General features: G+C 46.6%; 1 protein-coding gene across 3 annotated transcripts in view; it reads right to left on the reverse strand.

Moving 5' to 3' along the window:
• Positions 1-19,042, reverse strand: part of uspl1 (ubiquitin specific peptidase like 1) — a 59,962-nt gene that overhangs the window by 36,376 nt on the left and 4,544 nt on the right. Inside the window, exons 1-4 of one of the 3 annotated variants that reach the window (XM_038817661.1) lie at positions 16,627-16,798; positions 16,428-16,531; positions 15,987-16,115; positions 9,841-10,453 (exon numbers count right to left, since the gene is read on the reverse strand). In XM_038817661.1, coding sequence (XP_038673589.1) covers positions 9,841-10,453; positions 15,987-16,115; positions 16,428-16,439 — 754 coding nt within the window. In that variant the 5' untranslated portion in view covers positions 16,440-16,531; positions 16,627-16,798. Of the gene's footprint in view, positions 1-9,840; positions 10,454-15,986; positions 16,532-16,626; positions 16,799-19,042 lie in introns of those variants that run through there. The other 2 variants (XM_038817659.1, XM_038817660.1) reach the window with 2 other exon arrangements.

Genomic DNA, 19,042 nt, shown 5'->3' on the forward strand with positions numbered 1-19,042 from the left:
GAGGAAGGGATAGAGGCGGGCTGGCGCTGCCCAACCTTCTGGGGTACTATTGGGCAGCCAATATGTCAATGGTGCGCAAATGGGTGATGGAGGGGGGAGGGGTGGCGTGGAAAAGAATGGAGATGGCGTCATGTAGAGGTACGAGCCTGGGGGCCATGGTAACAGCGCCGTTACCGCTCTCCCCTAAGAGGTTTACCACGAGCCCGGTGGTGGCGGCGACCCTAAGAATCTGGGGACAGTGGAGACGGCATCGGGGGGAAACCGGGGGCTTGATGGAGGCTCCACTGGGTGGCAACCATCGGTTCATCCCGGGGAACACGGATGGGGGATTCCGGGGGTGGCAAAGGGCGGGCATCAGCAAATTGAGGGACCTGTTTATTGGCGGGAGGTTTGTGGGCCTGGGGGAACTGGAAGATAAATTTGGCCTTCCCCAAGGGAACATGTTCAGATACCTGCAGGTAAAGGCGTTTGCTAGGCGACAGGTAGAGGGATTCCCTTTGCTGCCCTCGCAGGGGACGATGGACAGAGTGCTTTCGGGGGTGTGGGTAGGAGAGGGGAAGGTGTCTGACATCTATAAGGTAATGCAGGAGGTGGAGTCGTCGTCAGTGGAGGAGCTGACGGCTAAATGGGAGGAGGAACTCGGGGAGCAGATAGAGGACGGGACTTGGGCGGAGGCCTTGGAGAGAGTCAACTCTTCCTCCTCATGTGCGAGGCTTGGTCTCATCCAATTTAAGGTGCTGCACCGGGCCCACATGTCCGGGACTAGGATGAGTAGGTTCTTTGGGGGTGTGGACAGGTGCACCAGATGTTCGGGGAGTCCAGCGAACCACACCCATATGTTCTGGGCATGCCCAGCACTGGAAGAATTCTGGAAGGGGATGGCGGGGACGGTGTCGAGGGTGGTTGGATCCAGGGTCAAACCAGGGTGGGGACTCGCGATTTTTGGAGTTGCGGTAGAGCCGGGAGTGCAGGAGGCGAAAGAGGCCGGTGTCCTGGCCTTTGCGTCCCTAGTAGCCCGTCGAAGGATTCTGTTACAATGGAAGGATGCAAGGCCCCCCAAGCGTGGAGACCTGGATCAGTGACATGGCGGGATTTATAAAATTGGAAAAGGTCAAATTTGCCCTGAGAGGATCAATACAAGGGTTCGATAAATGATGGCAGCCTTTTCTGGACTTCCTGGCTCAGAGATAGGTAACTTGGTCAGGGTACATTATTGTAGTATTTATTCTGTAACTTTATAGTGTGTTAATTTGCATTGTTGTTAAAATGCTGGGCTGTTCATGGGGATGGGGCGAATGTATATGATTGTTAATATTATTGCTATTTTCGGTATTTTACTAAGGTGCGTCAATGTTGTATAAAATCAAAATTTTTCAATAAAAATTTTTTTTTTTTTTTTTTAAAAAGAGTCATGGGAAAAGCGATATTTGGGGTGTCAGAAGATCCAGGAGCCGAAAGAGGCCAGGGTCCTGGTCTTTGCCTCCTTGGTAGCCCGGAGACGGATCTTGTTAACGTGGAGGATGTGAAACCCCCAAGTGTGGAGACTTGGGTGAGTGACATGGCTGGGTTTCTAGGTTTGGAGAGGATAAAATTTGCCTTGAGAGGGTCCTTGCTGGGGTTCTTCAGGCGGTGGCAACCGTTCCTTGACTTTCTTGCGGAACGTCAAGTACAAAAAATTGGGATAGAGTAGGGATAAATGGATCATTCTCAGGTTGGCATGTGGGGTACCGCAAGGATCAGTGCTCGTGCAATCCTAGAGCTTAGGTCCTAGCTATTCAATCTTTATCAATGACTTGGGTGTGGGGAACAAATATTTCTACGTTTGCTGATGAATTAGTGGGAAAGCGAGTTGGGATGAAGGTGCAAAGAGGCATCGAGGGGATATAGACAGGGTAAAGGATTGAGAAAAAACAATGCAGATGGAATATAATGTAAGAAATGTGAAGTTATCCACTTTGGTAGGACAAACAGAAATGCAGAGTACGTCTTAAATGGAGATTGGGAAGTGTTGATGTCCAAAGGAACCCGATTGTTCTGCATCATAAGTCACTGCATCAAATAATTAGGAAGACAAGTGGTATGTTAGCCTTTATTGCAAGGGGATGCGAGAGCACATCTGGACTATTTTGTGTGCAGTTTTGAACTCCTTACCCAAGGAAAGATATGCTGACCACAGAGGATGTGCAGCAAAGGTTCACCAGGCTAATCTCAGGGATGGCGAGATTGTCCGATGAGGAAAGACTGAGATTAAACAAGTATTTCTCGAGTTTATATCAGAGGTGATCTTACTGAAGTGTACAAAATTCTTACAGGGCTCGACAGGGTATTAGCAGGAGGAAGGTTAGCCCTAGTTCAGAGTCTGGAACCAGGGGGGCACATCTCAGAAAAGGTAGGCCATTTAGGACTGAGAAGGAATTTCTTCAGTCAGAGGGTGGGAGAGTAGTGAAGTTTTGGAATTTGTGACCTCAAAAGGGCTGTGGAGGCTCAGTCATTGAATATGCTCAAATCAGAGGTCGATAGATTTCTAGATACCAATGACATTAAGGGATACGGGGATAGTGCAGGTAGATGGTCAGCCATGATCTACTTAAATGGTACAGCAGGCTTGAGGGGCCAAGCGTCCCTATATTTCCTTTCAATATCTACTTGGAAATACCAGAAGAATGCTACCTTGTATGGAGGTGGAAGACTGGGTGCCAGGCATAGGAAAGATGGCTGGGTGTAGTGTTACGTCGCTGTGGAATCCTGGAAGGGTCAGGAGAGGCAATTTGTAAATCTGGTAGCAGGAAGTTGGATTATAAAATTACCTTGAAAAGTGGCCCCGTCAACTGAACGTATTGGGGGTCAGAATCTGTGAACCACAGGTAAGGTTCAAGAAGGAGGTCCAAGTGCCGAGTGCTAGCTTTGGAAACTGGAACAGAGGGGTAAATCCAGAGGTACAGGATTTAGCAGTGGTATCTCCAGAGAGAATGATGGGAGAGAATTTCATACCACCTTAGGGAATTGGAGAAGCAACAGGCAATGGGTGGGGCAAAGTTTATCAATTTAGCACCTTAAATTCTGGTGGCAAGATTTAAATAATGCAACAAAATTAACCAATCAGATTTCAACTGGGACCATTTTTCCCTTCCATTCATTTTGTTTTATATCTTCAACTGGACAACAGTAAAACTACTTCTGTCAAAAACACCATTCATTGACTTAACATTTTTCAGTCTACCGTTATCTTACTCCTGCAGACCAACTGCTTTTCATCTTTCTGGGAATTACCCTTCTCCACAACATCCTCGTTTTGCTCAAGCCTACCCTCCAGAATAACTATCCACCTTACTTATCCAACTCTAATTCATCAACTAGACAGTTTAAATCACTCATGTTCCTTGCTCCCAGTGAGCCACCCCTCCTTCTGCTGTTTCAATATACATATCCATTTATAAAAAGCACTCCTAAATCTTAAATGAACTATCACTATGTGTTTTTTTCCCTTGGTTAATGGGGGGAGGAATTTGTTGGCTCGGCCAGCATTTATTGCCCACCTATAATCGCCCTGAGAAGGTGGTGGTGAGCTGCCTTCTTGAAACGTTGCAGTTACACCCACAGAGCTGTTATAGAGCGTTCCAGGATTTTGACCCAACGACAGTGAAGAAACGGCAGTATATTTCCAAGTCAGGATGGTGTGCAACTTGGGAAGGGAACTTGCAAGTGGTGGCGGCTTCTGTCCTTGTCCTTCTAGATGGTAGTGGTCATGGGTTTGGGAAGGTGCCATCTAAGGAGCCTTGTTGAATTGCTACAGTGCATCTTGTAGATAGCACACACTGCTGCTCCTATGCGTTAGTAGTGGAGGGAGTGAATGATGAAGGTGGTGGATGAGGTGCAATCAAGCAAGCTGCTGTGTCCTGGATGCTGTCGGATTTCTTGAATTTGACAGAGCTACACTACTTCAGGCAAGTTGCATCACTCGCGACTTGCATCTTGTAAATGGTGGAGTCTTGCAAATGGTGGATAAGCTTTGGGGAGTCAAAAGGGGAATTTCTCTGCAGCATTCTCAGCTTAGCCTGCTCTTGTAGCCACAGTATTTTTGTGGTTGGTCCAGTTCAGTTTCTAGTCAATGGTAGCAGGGATTCAGCAGTGGTAACGCCAGTGTATGTCAAAGGCCAATGGTTAAATACTCTCTTGCTGGAAATGGCACTTCTGTGGCATAAATGTTACTTGCTACTTATCAGCCCAAGCCTGAATATGACCAAGTGTTGCTGCATATGGACATGGACTCCTTCAGTATCAGAGAAGTCATGAATGAGGTTGGTCGAGGGCAACACGGTGGTGCAGTGGGTTAGCCCTGCAGCCTCACGGCGTTGAGGTCCCAGGTTTGAACCTGGCTCTGGGTCACTGTCTGTGTGGAGTTTGCATATTCTCCCTGTGTTTGCGTGGGCTTCCCCCCAAAATCCAAAGATGAGCAGGCTAGGTGGATTGACCACGCTAAATTGCCTCTTAATTGGAAAAAATGAATTTGGTATACTAAATTTATAAATGAAAAAAAAAAATGAATGAGGTTGGTCATTATGCATCAGCCAACATTCTCATTTCTGACTTTACAATAGAGTTACGGTCAGGCTTCCAGTGGTGGCATGTAGGAGAAGGTCACACAAGGTCGCTCCTGCCAGGGTCGTTGTTATTTAGTTTTTTCTGCCTGGTTCCCAGGGGATTTTGGTGGTCAAATCAAGCACATCAAATGATACAAGGCACTGATCGACGAAAGTATGTCAAAGGTCACAAAAAAGGCTGCTGGAAATAAGGATACAAGTGGTAGTCCTTCAATGGAGCCAGAGTGTGTGAGGCTCAACAGGAAGGAAGATGGTGGAGATGATCTTGGCGGATGTGGCCACTCCCACCAGTGACCAGGGTAATGGCACACAACTAAAAAAAATTAGATAAAAGGGCGGCAAGTGGCGCAGTGGTTAGCACTGAGGACCCAGGTTCGAATCGCGGCCCTGGGTCACTGGCTGCGTGGAGTTTACACATTCTCCCCGTGTCTGCTTGGGTTTCACCCCCAGAACCCAAAGATGTGCAGGTTAGGTGGATTGGCCACGCTAAATTGCCCCTTAATTGGAAACAAAAATAATTGGGTACTCTAAATTTTTGGTTTTCAAATTAGATAAACATTTTGAAAGTCAAGGAAGGGAGATTATGGAAACCCTCAAAATGTCTATTGAGGTGGCGCTTGGCCCGATATGGGAGAAGTGAGAAAAAACTTTGGAGTCTCCGAAAGAGCATGGAGAGGTGCTGAAGGTGTGGAGGTGATCTTGTTGCAGCATAGCAACCAAATTGCCTCATTGGAAGTAGAGATGCTACTAGTGGAGGAGATAAACACAAGCCCGAGGGCGAAGGTCAAGGACCTGGAGAACAGGTTGAGGAGACAGTATCATGGGGCTGCCGGAGGGCCCGAGGTCAACTGCGTATTTTCCCCAGATGTTTGCGAATTTGCTGAGGAGTGAGAAGAAAGTAACATCTGCATTTACCAGGATGCCAGGGCAGAGCTAGCAAAGAGGTGTGCAGTCTTTAATAAGGTGAAATCGACATAATACGAGAGTACAGTGTTTTGGAGTGGTGTACTCAGCGAGGTGGAGTTACTTATAACTTGAAAAATCACTTTCGCAATACATAGGAGGCTTTTGTCAAGGGACAAGGACATGGACTTAAATTGAAAGGGTTTGAATGGGACTTTAATTAATGGGTGTGGGTGGGAAGGGTTTGCTTGGGGATATTTCAGTATTTTGTATACATTTCTGGTTATTTGGGGTTTCTTGTTCTGTGTTGGAGGGAGGCGGGGAGTGTCCAGTGTATATGTTGTTTGGGAACAGATGAGGGTCAATGTAGTCGGAGGTAATGGTGAAGGCAGCATTATGGAACATACATGGCCCACGGTGGGATGTTGAGAATCGCAAGTCCTTTGATTTCTGTTATTCTTTTGCAGCGATGCAGGCGGCAGAGCCTTTCTTTTTTTTTGGGCCTGTATACTGACCCGGGAGGGGAGGACAGGGGTTTGTGGCTTGTTGGACCTGTTTAGACGGGTTTCAATGAGCCTAGTACGTTTGTTTAGTAGGCGGAAGGGGTTGGCGAAGAGGGGGTAATGTTCTTCAATAGGCAGTCTGCAGATTATTTTTTTTTAAAGCGGGGCGGGGGAGGTAGGTATGGGTGCCAATGGGCAGCACGGTGGCGCAGTCGGTTAGCCCTGCGGCCTCACGGCGCCGAGGTCCCAGGTTCGATCCCGGCCCTGGGTCACTGTCCGTGTGGAGTTTGCACATTCTCCCCGTGTCTGCGTGGGTTTCGCCCCCACAACCCAAAGATGTGCAGGGTAGGTGGATTGGCCACGCTAAATTGCCCCTTAATTGGAAAAAATGAATTGGGTACTCTAAATTTATTTATTTATTTTTTAAAAAAGGTATGGGTGCCAATGGTGGCAGGGGGTTCTCTGTCTCACCATATGGGCGATTTGGGCGGCCATCTTAGGTTGGCATTGGGTCGAGGAATTTGGAGTAAGGACTGGGTAATTCCTCACGGTGAATATTACTGTTTTGTTAGGGGGGGGGGGGTTTGCTGAGAGACCGCTGATTAGACTAGTTACTTGGAACATTAGAGGTCCGGGGGGGGAAGATCCATAGCAGTTTATGCACCCTGGGTGTAAGGAAAGAAAGCCCCCAGCATGGAGGCTGGATTATTAGCGGACATGGGTTTTGTGGACGGATATCAAAGGTTATAAATGGGTAAGTGGGGTTTAATGGGAATGGGTTGGTCTTGCCCTCCAATCCGTGAACGCCTTGAAAGCGGTGATTAGAGGGGAGATTACATTCCCACTGTATATAGGGGGGGCACGGTAGCACCATGGTTAGTACAGTTGCTTCACAGCTCCAGGGTCCCAGGCGGAGTTTGCACTTTCTCCCCGTGTCTGCGTGGGTTTCCTCCGGGTGCTCCGGTTTCCTCCCACAGTCCAAAGATGTGGTTAGGTGGATTGGCTATGCTAAATTGCCCTCAGTGTCAAAACGTTTCAGTGGGGTTACTGGGCTACAAGGATAGGGTGGAGGTGTGGGCTTAGATAGGGTGCTCTTTCCAAGGGCCGGTGCAGACTCGATGGCTGAATGGCCTCTTTCTACACTGTAAATTCTATGGTTCTATATTGCACAAAGCATATATGGATTGGGAGGCTAGAGAGGTGCCCAGACTTTGGTGGGTAACATTTCTGAAGGGGACTAGAATGGAAGTACCTTTTTTGAGGTATTGGAGAGGTTCTGCTGACCCCAAGTTTGTGTCATGGATATGCCTGTTATACAAGTCTCCTTGGGCTAATGTTCGCACCAACATCACAAGCTCAGGGTACTTTCAATTAAATAGGGGAACAAGACAGGGGTGCCCCATGTCTCCCCGCCACCCTCTTGCTTGCACTGGCAATTGAGCCTTTGGCCATCACTTTGAGGGCTTCGGGGCCAAGTGGAAGGGGAGATTTAGATGAGGGTGGTGCATTGGGTGTATCCGTTTGCTCTTGAGCGTTTACTTTATGTGACGGCTCCAGTGCTCACTATGCATGACAGAATGGAACTGCCAGTTTTCCTTCCCAAATGTTTTTTTATTTGCGAGGGTCGAGAAGTTGATATAATCCGGAGAATTCATAAGACAGTCCTTCAAAAGGGATAGACAATAGTTACCAAACCTGAAATTTTAATTATTGGGCAGCTAATGCAGAGGGTGTTGGGTTGATGTAGTGATCCGTGGGCTACTTGGGTGCAGGTAGAATCAAGGTCATGTAGGGGATCTGGTCGGGGACATTAGGTACGGTCATGCTCCAGTTCTCACAGACAGAAATCAAATCCAGTGGTTGTTTCCACTTTGAAGATATGGAGAAAATTTCACAACATTATATTCTGGGGTCAGTGTCAAAGGTGGCTCCCATCTGTTGAATCATGTATCCGAGCCAGCGAGATTAGATGCCATGTTTGGGGGGGTGGGGAGAAAAGAGAGAGAAAGAGAGAGAGAGAGAGAGAGAGAGAGAGAGAGAGAGAGAGAGAGAAAGAGAGAGAGAGAGAGAGAGAGAGAGAGAGACCAGCTTAATGTAGTGCTTAGCGCACACCAAGTCTAGAATGAGTCTTTGTTTTAGGGGTGGAGTGTTGTTCAGGCGGTCTGGTTAATTATGTGCACATGTTAAAGTCTTGTCCCAAGCACTTGGGTTTTTGGGGTCGCCTTGTTCAGCACGTTGCCGATTCTGAAGATTGAGTTGGACCTCTGTCCTCTACTGGCCTTATTTGGGGTGTTGGACTTGTCGGAGGTGCTGACGGGTGTGGGACAGATATTCTGGCCTTCACCTCACCGATTACCCAGTGGAGAATTCTGCTGGAATGGAGGTCTCCATCTCCACCCAGTGCCTCGGTATGGCCGGGGGATCTAATGGGAGCTCAAACATTGAGATAGTTCAGCATACTGTGAGGGGAGAAGTCAAGGGATTCTAATTGGAGATGTTAGCCTTTTATTGTTTATTTAAAGGAATTGGTCACCATCAGTTGATAAAAAGTGTGGGGGGGGGGGGAATTTAGGTTTTGTAAAGGGCCGTTTTATTTTTCTGCTTGATGCATGAAAATTTGTTTATTTTTCTATTTTGTACTTCAGAAATTGAAAAACAATGAAATAAAATGTTTTTTAAAATATCAAATTCTGCATTTAAGTTTCAAGTTCCCCGTGTTCGCGTGGGTTTCACCCCCACAACCCAAAAGATGTGCAGGGTAGGCAGATTGGCCACGCTAAATTGCCCCATAATTGGAAAAAATGAAGGTACTCTAAATTTAAAAAAAGTTTCATGTTCCTTTGGCTGCTTTGTCTCAGGCTGAACCCAAGATTTATATTAAAGTAAGGGTGGCACCGTGGCTAGCACTGCTGTCTCACGGCACCGAAGATCCCGGGTTCGATCCAGGGTCACTGTCCGTGTGGAGTTTGCATATTCTCCCCGTGTCTATGTGGGTCTCAACCCCACAACCCAAAGATTTTTAAAAATAGATTTAGAGAACCCAATCATTTTTTCCAATTAAGGGACAATTTAGTGTTCAATCCACCTAGCCTGCACATCTTTGGGTTGTGGGGGCGAAACCCACGCAAACATGGGGAGAATGTGCAAACTCCACACGGACAGTGACCCAGAGCCGGGATCACTGGGACCTTGGCACAGTGAGACAGCAGTGCTAACCACTGCGCCACCGTGCTGCCCTCCCATAACCCAAAGATGTGCAGGCTAGGTGAATTGGCCACGCTAAATTACCCCTTAATTGGATTTTTAAAAAAATATTTACTTTTAATGAAAAAGTCTCAATCTCGATCTGCCAAACAATCAAACAGACAATTTCGGAATTAGAATTGGGCAACACTTCCTCGTTTAATTACCAAAGTGTCAATCTAGATTTTGTACCGATCCCCAGAAACAGCTTTTTATCCATAGCATTCTGACTCAAGATAAGATTGCTTAACCACTTCTCAAAGAATGGCACTCAACAGAATTCTAAAAACACCATCTTTAGTAAAAATGCATTGACATAAATATAAATCTCTATATTGTACTTAATTGTGATGAAGAGTTTAAAGGCTTATTTTAAACATAACTCTTCTCTGTTCCCCAAAAAAGGATGATCAGAGATTTAGGTTTTGTTGGCATGGGGCGCAGATAGTGACAGGAATTTTCATGGACAGGATTAGCATTTCAAAGCAAGTGGTGACAAGTAAACAGCAATGCAAAATATCAGTTCACATACATAAATTAGATGCTTCTGTACTATAATGTAATATAGAACACCAGATATCAGCTCCTACCTTTGCTATTAATTTGGCAGTTGGATACTAGTGTGCATGCCCGATCATATTCGGTGCATAGTTTCTTAACTGGAGATTCCATTTCTGTTCCTAGATTAGGTACGACTTCTCTTATCACTTTCAAGTGGACCAAAGTTGTCAATATGCAGTCTAGCCAGCAGAGAGCAGACATGTTCCTCCACTGAAGATAGAACTGTTCAACCTCATGTGGAACTTCCAATCTAGCCTGATCAAATTCGGTTGGTGGCTCCTTTCTCTTACCACATAATTGACTAGGTACCACAAGGATTGACTTGTCTGGGACAACCATGCCATTTCTTTCACTTGAATTAACTGACTTATGATTGCTTCCATTTTCGGAACAAGGGACAATACTGTCGATTCTATTTAAGCTAGTTCCAAATTGCTTAAATGCAGTATCCTTGGGTGCATCACTGGAACCATTCCAAATGTCTTTATTATTACAATTAGAAGTTTTCTGTCGTTTTACATTCTGTTTACATAGTGGAACTAATGAATCGGATCCACATGTGCTCTTCACAACTGATGGTCGAGGTAAGGTGGGTGAAATGAGGATCTCACTCAATGGTTTACATCCCAAGGGAAAGACACACTAAAAAGGATTTGAGAAAATATTCAGTTAAAATCAGAAATATAATTAATGGTCAAACAAATACAAACATCGTCTTTGTCAAGTCGAATGCTGAAACATTGCCACAAACATGTTATGATTACATAACTGGAAAACAGAACTGTTTATCTAAACAGCAGATGAATGCCAGAGCAACCATGTAAGAGACAAGACCCATGAATTCCATTGTGTGTGTCTGTCTAATGAATTACTAGCAGTTGAATGTAGTTTCACCCTAACATTGGTAATTAATTGGGCTTGTAAGAATTCCAGTGACGGATGTACTGTGCGGACGCACATCAGATGGCTCTCCTCCCAACCAGAACCAAATCGGCACTTTTAGGTGAATTTTACCAAAAAATCGAAAGCAAATCAACCTGACCGGAGGAAAGAAAACAACCTCAAACAGGAGCTCGAGGGGTCGAATGGACGGCAGGAGTGACAGAAAGGGCCACGAACAGCAAGTGGACAAACCGGCGGTTCCACGAGGTGAGGGAGTCCCAGCCACCCAAGAGGGGGAGACCATCAACCCGAACATCAGCCTCCCCCTCACCACCTGGAGACTGTTGGAAGACCTTCCTCAAGAAGGAGCTGGCATGGTCATCTTACAAAAAACAATCAATGGGTTGGGGAAGAATGTGGAGGCGCAGGAGGAGACGATCCATGACCTGGAGAGAGCCTCGGCGGACCAGCCTCGGCATCAGGAATGGCGCTCTGAAAGCAGAAGTCAAAAGATTGGTGGCAGCCCAAGGGACCTTAAAAGGGAAAAGTTGAGGACCAGGAGAACAGGTCGCAATGACAGAATGTTCGGATTGTGAGCCTGCCAAAAGGAATCGAAGGTAGAGACCAGGCAGAATACATCGCCCAAATGCTGGGCAACCTAGTCGGGAGAGCCAACTTCCCCAACCCCCAGATCACGACAGGGCTCAGACCGGAGCCAAAGACGGGGGAGTGGCCGAGAGCGATCATCGTGAAGATGCACCAATATCAGGACCGGGGAGGTTCCTGCGGTGGGCAAGACAAACTAGAGCAAGCACATAGGATGGACACAGAATCCGTATTTACCAGGACATTGGGACAGACCTGGCAAAACACAGGGCCAGGCAAGGTCAGCGCTATACAAAAATGAGGAGTGATTTGGCATGTATTCCCAGACAGGCTCTGGGTCATATACCAGTAAAAAAAAAAAAGAGGACTACTTCAATACCCTGACAGAGGCACATCATTTGGTGCTGGCCAACAGCCTAGACAAGGGTCAGGCAAGGCAGCGATGAAGGTGGATCGGAGGAAGATCGCTAAAGAAACAGAAACTTAATAAACAGTTACAATGTATGCACGGGACTGTACTGCCTTTTTCTGATCAAAAAGACTGGGTCACAGGAGAGAGGGGACAGGCAAATGCAGGTGAGGGCATAGACAGAGAAAGCAGATAGACAGCGGGCATAAGCTAGAGACTAGACCAGCCCCAGGAAGGGAGACGCATTGGAGGTGGGGGGAAAGTAGGATACAGAATGGGAAAAATTAAAGTTGGTTCTCGGTTTGGGTTTAGCAGGCCGAGGAACCATGGTGGCACTGCAAGCAGCCACTTTGGAAGGTCCCTAAACAAAGGGAAACTCCGGAGTGCAGGAGTGCACACAGTTGGCGGCCATGTTGGGTGCCCCTTGGACAAAGGGAAACAAACCCCAGAGCGCACGGGCCCGGCCTCATGGTGAGAATGGCGACCGCAGCTATTTTGGACGGCCCCTTAACAAAGGGAAACCCCGGAATGCAGGGGGGCGTCCACCAGCCAAGTATGGTTGACCCCGCAGGAACGCGGTGACAGAAACCAGAGGTGATCATCTCCCTAGATGCAGAAAAGGCCCTAGACAGAAAACGAGTGGAACGGCCCCTTTGGGGTACTGGAGCGGTTTGGGCTAGGAGCAGAGTTCTATACAATGCCCCCAAAGCAGCGTTCGGACCAACACCACCAGCTCTGAATACCTCCAGCTGCACAGAGGCACATGGTAGGGATGCTCACTGTCCCCGCTCCTGTTTGCTCCAGCAATTGAAACCCTGGCGATCGCTCGGAGAGACGCAAAAAGCTGGAAGGGCATCCAAAGAGGAGGCAGAGAGTACAGAGTTCCATTCTATGTGGATGACCTGCTCCTCTATGTCTCGGATCCACAGAATGGCTTCTAAGCAATCATGAGGCTCCTGGAAGGGTTTGTAAGCTTCTCGGGCTACAAACTCAACCTGGGCAACAGCGAGGCATTCCCGGTGAACCCGTATGGGGGAGGAACAGAGCTGGAAGGACTTCCATTAAAACTGGCCCAAAACAAATTCTGCTACCTGGGGATCCAGATAGTCCATGACTGGACACGGATCCCCAAGTGGAATCTGACCAGTGTGGCGGAGGAAGCTAAAAAGGACCTGCATAGGGCAACACGGTGGCACAGTGGTTAGCATTGCTGCCGACGGCGCTGAGGACCCGGGTTCGAATCCCGGCTCTGGGTCACTGTCCGTGATGAGTTTGCACATTCTCCCCATGTCTGCGTGGGTTTCACCCCCACAACCCAAAGATGTGCAAGTTAGGTGGATTGGCCACATCAAAATTGCCCCTTCTTGGAAAAAAAATAATTGGGTACTCTAAATTTATTTTTAAAAAAGGACCTGCAGAAATGGGATGCACTCCCGCTCTCCCTGGTGGGGAGAGTGCAGATGATCAAACGAACGTCCTGCCAAGCGTCAACTTCCTGTTCAGGTTCACACCAATCTTTACCCCCAATAACATACAAAATAATCATGGAGTGCGGGGGTAAGAACCACAGGATCCCTAAATCAACTTTGCAAAGGAGGAAAAATATGGGCGGTCTGGCTCTGCCGAATCTAAAATACTATCACTGGGCAGCTGCGGCAGAGACGGTCAGGGGATGGATAAGTGAACCAATATGGAACGGGTGAGAATGGAAGAGTCCTCCTGCCAGGGAACAACCCTCCGGGCCCTCGTCATGGCGGCGCTCCCACCCCCCCTCTCTAAAATACACATCCTGCCCAGTGGTGGTAGTCACACTAAAGGCATGGAACCAGATGAGGCAGCATTTCGGTCTAACCGAGCTGTCCCCCATGGCCCCCATCTGCGAAAACCACAAATTCCCACCAGCCACGTTCAACACTACCTTCACAAAATGGGGACCGTACAGGGGGACGCCAACAGTCAGGGACTTCTACATAGGGGACAGACTAGCGACCTTGGGCGAACTGACAAAGATCTGGAACTAGCGATGGCACAGGAACTCAAGACACCTCCAAATCAAACACTTTCTCCGCAAGGAGATAGCAAGATACCCCAAGGCCCCAAGAGACACACTATTAGGCTCAGGGTGTCATGGTAGCACGGTGGTTAGCACTGTTGCTTCACAGCTCCTGGGCTTGGGACATTATCTGTGTGCAGTCTGCGCATTCTCCTGATATCTGCGTGGGTTTCCTCCAGGTGCTCTGGTTTCCTCCCACAAATCCAGAAAGACGTGCTGTTAGGTAATTTGGACATTCTGAATTCTCCCTCAGTGTACCCGAACAGGCGCAAGAATTTGGCGACTAGGGGCTTTTCATTGCAGTGTTAATGTCAGCCTACTTCTGATAATAAAGATTATTATTACAGGAACTGATAAACACAGACAGTGGGGGGGGGGGGCGCGTGGAGAAATGTGGGGACATCTATGGACAGTTACTGGATAGGGCAAGACCACCACTGGACGAAGCCAGACGAAAATGGGAGGACGAACTGGGGACGGAAGTGGGTTGGGCACTCTGAGCGAAGCACTGAGCAGGGCCAACTCCACCTACTCCTGCGCAAGGCTCAGCCTCATGCAGTTTAAAGTGGTGCACAGAGCTCACCTAACTAGAACCCAAATGAACGGGTTCTTCCCGGAGGTGGAGGATAAATGAAAACGGTGCCCGGAAGGCCTGCCCAACCACGCTCACATGTTCTCGGCTTGCCCCGTAGGGATTTGGACAGCCTTTTGTAAGGCAATGTCCCAAGCTTGTGGAACCGTGCCCGAGAGTGGCAGTCTTCGGGATATTGGAACAGCCAGAGCTACAAATGGGGAAGGGGGGGCCAACACATTTGCTTCCTTAATCGCATGCTGGAGAATCCTGCTTGGTTGGCGTTCAGCAGCACCACCCACAGCTGCAGACTGGCTGGCAGACCTGGTGGAATTTCTCCACCTGAGAAGATGAACTACACCATCCGAGGATAGGTCAAGGGCTTCCAGAAAGCATGGGGGCCTGTTCCAGGACCTGTTCAAAGCCACCAGCGACTAGGGAAAGAGGGGGAGACAGGGAAGAGCAGACAAGAATGCATACAACGAGGAGGTACAAAGGGTGAAGGGGGGGAGGAGATGAGGAGGGAATGCAAGGGAGCCACAGATCATCCTCTTATGAACATCCCATTCGTTGCTTCCTTATCCTGAACCTTTGCGGTGAGTGAGCACTCTCAAGATAAGCAGCGAAAGGCAGGAAGAGCAGTTTCAACTTGCAGGAGGCAAGTTCTCTTCAAGTCTGATGTGATCAGATATCTCTTGGTACTAGATCCCTCATCCTGACAATGAGACAATTTACTCAATGAATTGAATAAACACTGGGCTGGGACATGACTCCCCTCCCCAGAGGTAAAACCAGTGGGTCAACGACTTCACATAGCCCATGCTACGAAGGCAAGAACCACTCTCGGTGACTTTGAAACTAGGATGAGAGTGTACAGGGAGATTTCGGAACCCGGTGGGTGAAGGGATGAAGCTGATCACCACCCCAGTTGAAGAGAACTGAAAGTTGAAGCTGCTCCTCCTGTGTCTCGCCACTCATCAGAACCCATGCTCACAGCAAGGGATCAGGAGAACTAAGGGAGGAGTGGAAAATTCAGTATGATCAAAGATCAGCAAGGTGGGCTAGGGAGCTGCAGAGGACAGGAGTCGAAGGGTCGACAAGAGGGTGGGTTAGGAAGTGGCTGTGACTCTAAGTCAGAGGTTTGGCAGAAAAAAGGTGGTTAGGGAATCAGAAAGGCTGCAAACCAGAGGCTCAGGGTGGAGGACCTGCAATGACCAGGAGGGTCAAGAGAATGTGCATGGATGCGTGATGGGTTGACAGCGAATGGGAGGCATTGTAAGGAGAAAGTTACCTTCTTTTATATTTAAGTTTATTTTCAAAGTTATTTCAATATAGGAATTTAGTAATTTAAAGTATTTCAACTTGATGGGTATATTTTTTTCCCTGATGGGAAAGGTTCTCAGAACCTAATTAGTATTTGATCGATTTTAATGAGAAAATGTGATTTGTTTTAAGTCGTTTCATCGTCACAATTTTCAGGAATTTGACTACAACTTTAAGCGAAGACTTACTGCATTGACCAACAGTTTTGAATAATGTCCAAATTGAGCAAATTGGCTAATATGATTTGCTGCTTTAAACAGCTTTATTGGATGGAAAACATTCCGGTGAGATCTGGAAAAATCAACAAACTCGCATGTAAAATTTCCATTACCTGTGGATTTTCACAAAGAAGAACGGATTCCTTCAAGCTAATAGAATATCTGCGCAAAGCCTTCTTTTCTCCTTTTGCAGCACAGGTAGGACAGTATTCCTGTAGACTGGGCGAGGGGTTTTCAGATAACTGTGTACAGGGGAAAAATAAAATGGAGCAAGGAAAGTTACACAACATGTTTACAATTCAGGGTTTTTTAATAAAAAGTCAAATGTTTTACACCATTCATAACCAGACAGAAACTTCAATCCCTTTCATAAAGTATTTTCATCTTCAGTATACAGAAGGTGAAGTGCATATTCGAGGATAGTTTTTAAATTGGACAAATATGACAGTGTTATTTATGCTAAGTTTACTTTCATATTCTTGTTTTCATTTGAAAGTAAGACTCAGTGCCCTCGGGTGCATGCTTCAACAACTACTCAGTAGTTAGAGGATTACCATGGTAACCATGTTTTCACTTCAGATAAATCTTTCGCCATAGCACTTTGTGCAAGATTTCCGTGTCACTTTGAATGAGTTTAGAATGTTCCACATTTCTTCACCTTGTCCAGAAAGACAATAGATTCAAAATAATTTGAAAATGTAATAAAATTTAGAACTTTGCTCAGTTTAGAGAGGAATAAACAGTTTTACTGACTTTTCCCAAATACCCCACCGTGTGGATGGAAGACACATTTATATCAGTGTCTGGACCACTCAGTGGCAAACCAGTCTTGGTCTTCTGTTTATCCGCCATGCTGAGACATAGGCTAACCTTTACCATCTCACCGGTGATTTGAAGCACACCATCAGGAACTTCTCAGAATATGCTGTTGAAATAAAAGTTGAAGATGTCATTAGAGAATACATGAAACCTAATTACGAGTAATCAGTAAACTTATAACATGCAAGCACTCACAATTAGTAGCATTCTAAAAATATACAATCAAGCACAGATTCAAAATAACATTTAGATGACAATATTTTAAACAACAATTCCAGATCAAAATCAGTAAGCTACTATCAGCTCACCAGAGTGTTAAATTGAGGTTAATCCTATTGTCATCTTAATGAGGTGTAGCCATGTTCTTGTTCACTCGATAAAATTATCCAACCTCAAACTGGAAACCTTTTGTTTTAGCATACATCATTATCCAAAAATCATTTTACGTCCAGGAGTGACATCATAATATTCTCAACCTCGCTGCTTAAGGGCAGCACAGTAGCATTGCGGATAGCACAATTGCTTCACAGCTCCAGGGTCCCAGGTTCGATTCCGGCTTGGGTCACTGTCTGCGCGGAGTCTGCATGCTCTCCTCGTGTCTGCGTGGGTTTCATCCGGGTGCTCCGGTTTCCTCCCACAGTCCAAAGATGTGCAGGTTAGGTGGATTGGCCATGATAAATTGCCCTTAGTGTCCAAAATTGCCCTTAGTGTTGGGTGGGGCTACTGGGATAGGGTGGGGGTGTTGACCTTGGGTGGGGTGCTCTCTCCGGGAGCCGGTGCAGACTCGATGGGCCGGGTGGCCTCCTTCTGCACTGTAAATTCTATGATGATTAAATGAAAATAAAAACTAAACACATGCACTGATCACCTTAAAGAAACACTGCACTTAAGAGGGAGCCAACAGAAAGATTAATTTATCTATAAAGTTTTCTCTAAAAAATATTTGTTTGCAGAAAATGGTCATCCTGATGAGTGTAATTCTTCAAGTAAACATTTTTGAAAGCTGCTTCTGAAACCATGCATTTAAAGCACAGAAGAGAGTCTCAAAATGGCATTATTAAAATGGTTATAAACAGGTCTTCTCAAAATGTCTAGGCCCATCTAGGTCTTGACAATCAAATCCTTGGCTTTTAGAATCTAATTGGTGGTCTTTGAATATATTCATTCAAGTTTTAAACATATATAGGGGGAATATTGGAGCTGCTTCGAGTGTTTGAGTCTTTCTCGGGGTACAAACTAAATCTAGACAAGTGTGAGTATTTTGTGGTGTCTCGGCCGGGGGAGAGGATATGGAGGAGGGGTTCTGGTGTGAGGTGCTCCGGAGAGTGAATGCCTCCACCTTGTGCGCAAGGTTGGGGCTGATACAGCTGACGGTGGTATACAGAGCACACTTTACAAGGGCAGGGATGAGCCGATTCTTTAAAGGAGTCGAAGATATGTGTGTGTGTGTGTGGGTGGGTGTTTGTTTTTAAAAAATAAATTTAGAGTACCCAATTCATTTTTTCCAATTAAGGGGCAATTTAGCGTGGTCAATCCACCTACCCTGCACATCTTTGGGTTGTAGGGGCAAAACCCACACAAGCACGGGGATAATGTGCAAATGTTCTATGTATGTTCCACACGGACAGTGACCCCGAGCCGGGATCGAACCTGGGACCCAAATTGTATCCCATAAGTTAAAATCTTATGTTAAAAAGTAAATGAAAGTAGAAAACGTAAGAAAGGTGTGACAGAAGAGACAAAGATAAAAATGAAGAATCTATAAACAACTCAAGAGACTAGGTGAGAAATTCATAAATCATTGATTAGGCGGGCATACTGTGAATGATTTGAAGCACCACACTTAAGGGAAGATGCAAAGGCCTTAGGAAGGGTACAGAGGAAGCTGCCCAAAATATCAGGAATGAGAAACATCAATTGTGAAGAGAAGTTGGCATTAGAATTGATCTCCTTGGAACAGGGAAAATTGAGGCGGCCAGGGAGATTTATATGTATTTTCTTTGGGAAGTGGATCAATAACCCTTGGCAGCACGGGAGCACAAGTGGCTAGCACTGTGGCTTCACAGCGCCAGGGTCCCAGGTTCGATTCCCCGCTGTGTCACTGTCTGCGCGGAGTCTGCAAGTTCTCCTAGTGTCTGCGTGGGTTTTCTCCGGGTGCTCCAGTTTCCTCCCACAGTCCAAAGACGTGCAAGTTAGGTGAATTGGCCATGATAAATTGCCCCTTAGTGGAAGTGAGAGTTTAAGTGGATTGGTGCAGACTCGATGGGCCGAAGGCCTCTTTCTGCACTATCTGTTCTATGATTATTAAAATGATTTGCAAACGGTATAGGGGTGAGAATTCTTTTCACTG

Source organism: Scyliorhinus canicula, chromosome 14 (assembly GCF_902713615.1).
Source record: "Scyliorhinus canicula chromosome 14, sScyCan1.1, whole genome shotgun sequence".
Taxonomy (NCBI): domain Eukaryota; kingdom Metazoa; phylum Chordata; class Chondrichthyes; order Carcharhiniformes; family Scyliorhinidae; genus Scyliorhinus; species Scyliorhinus canicula.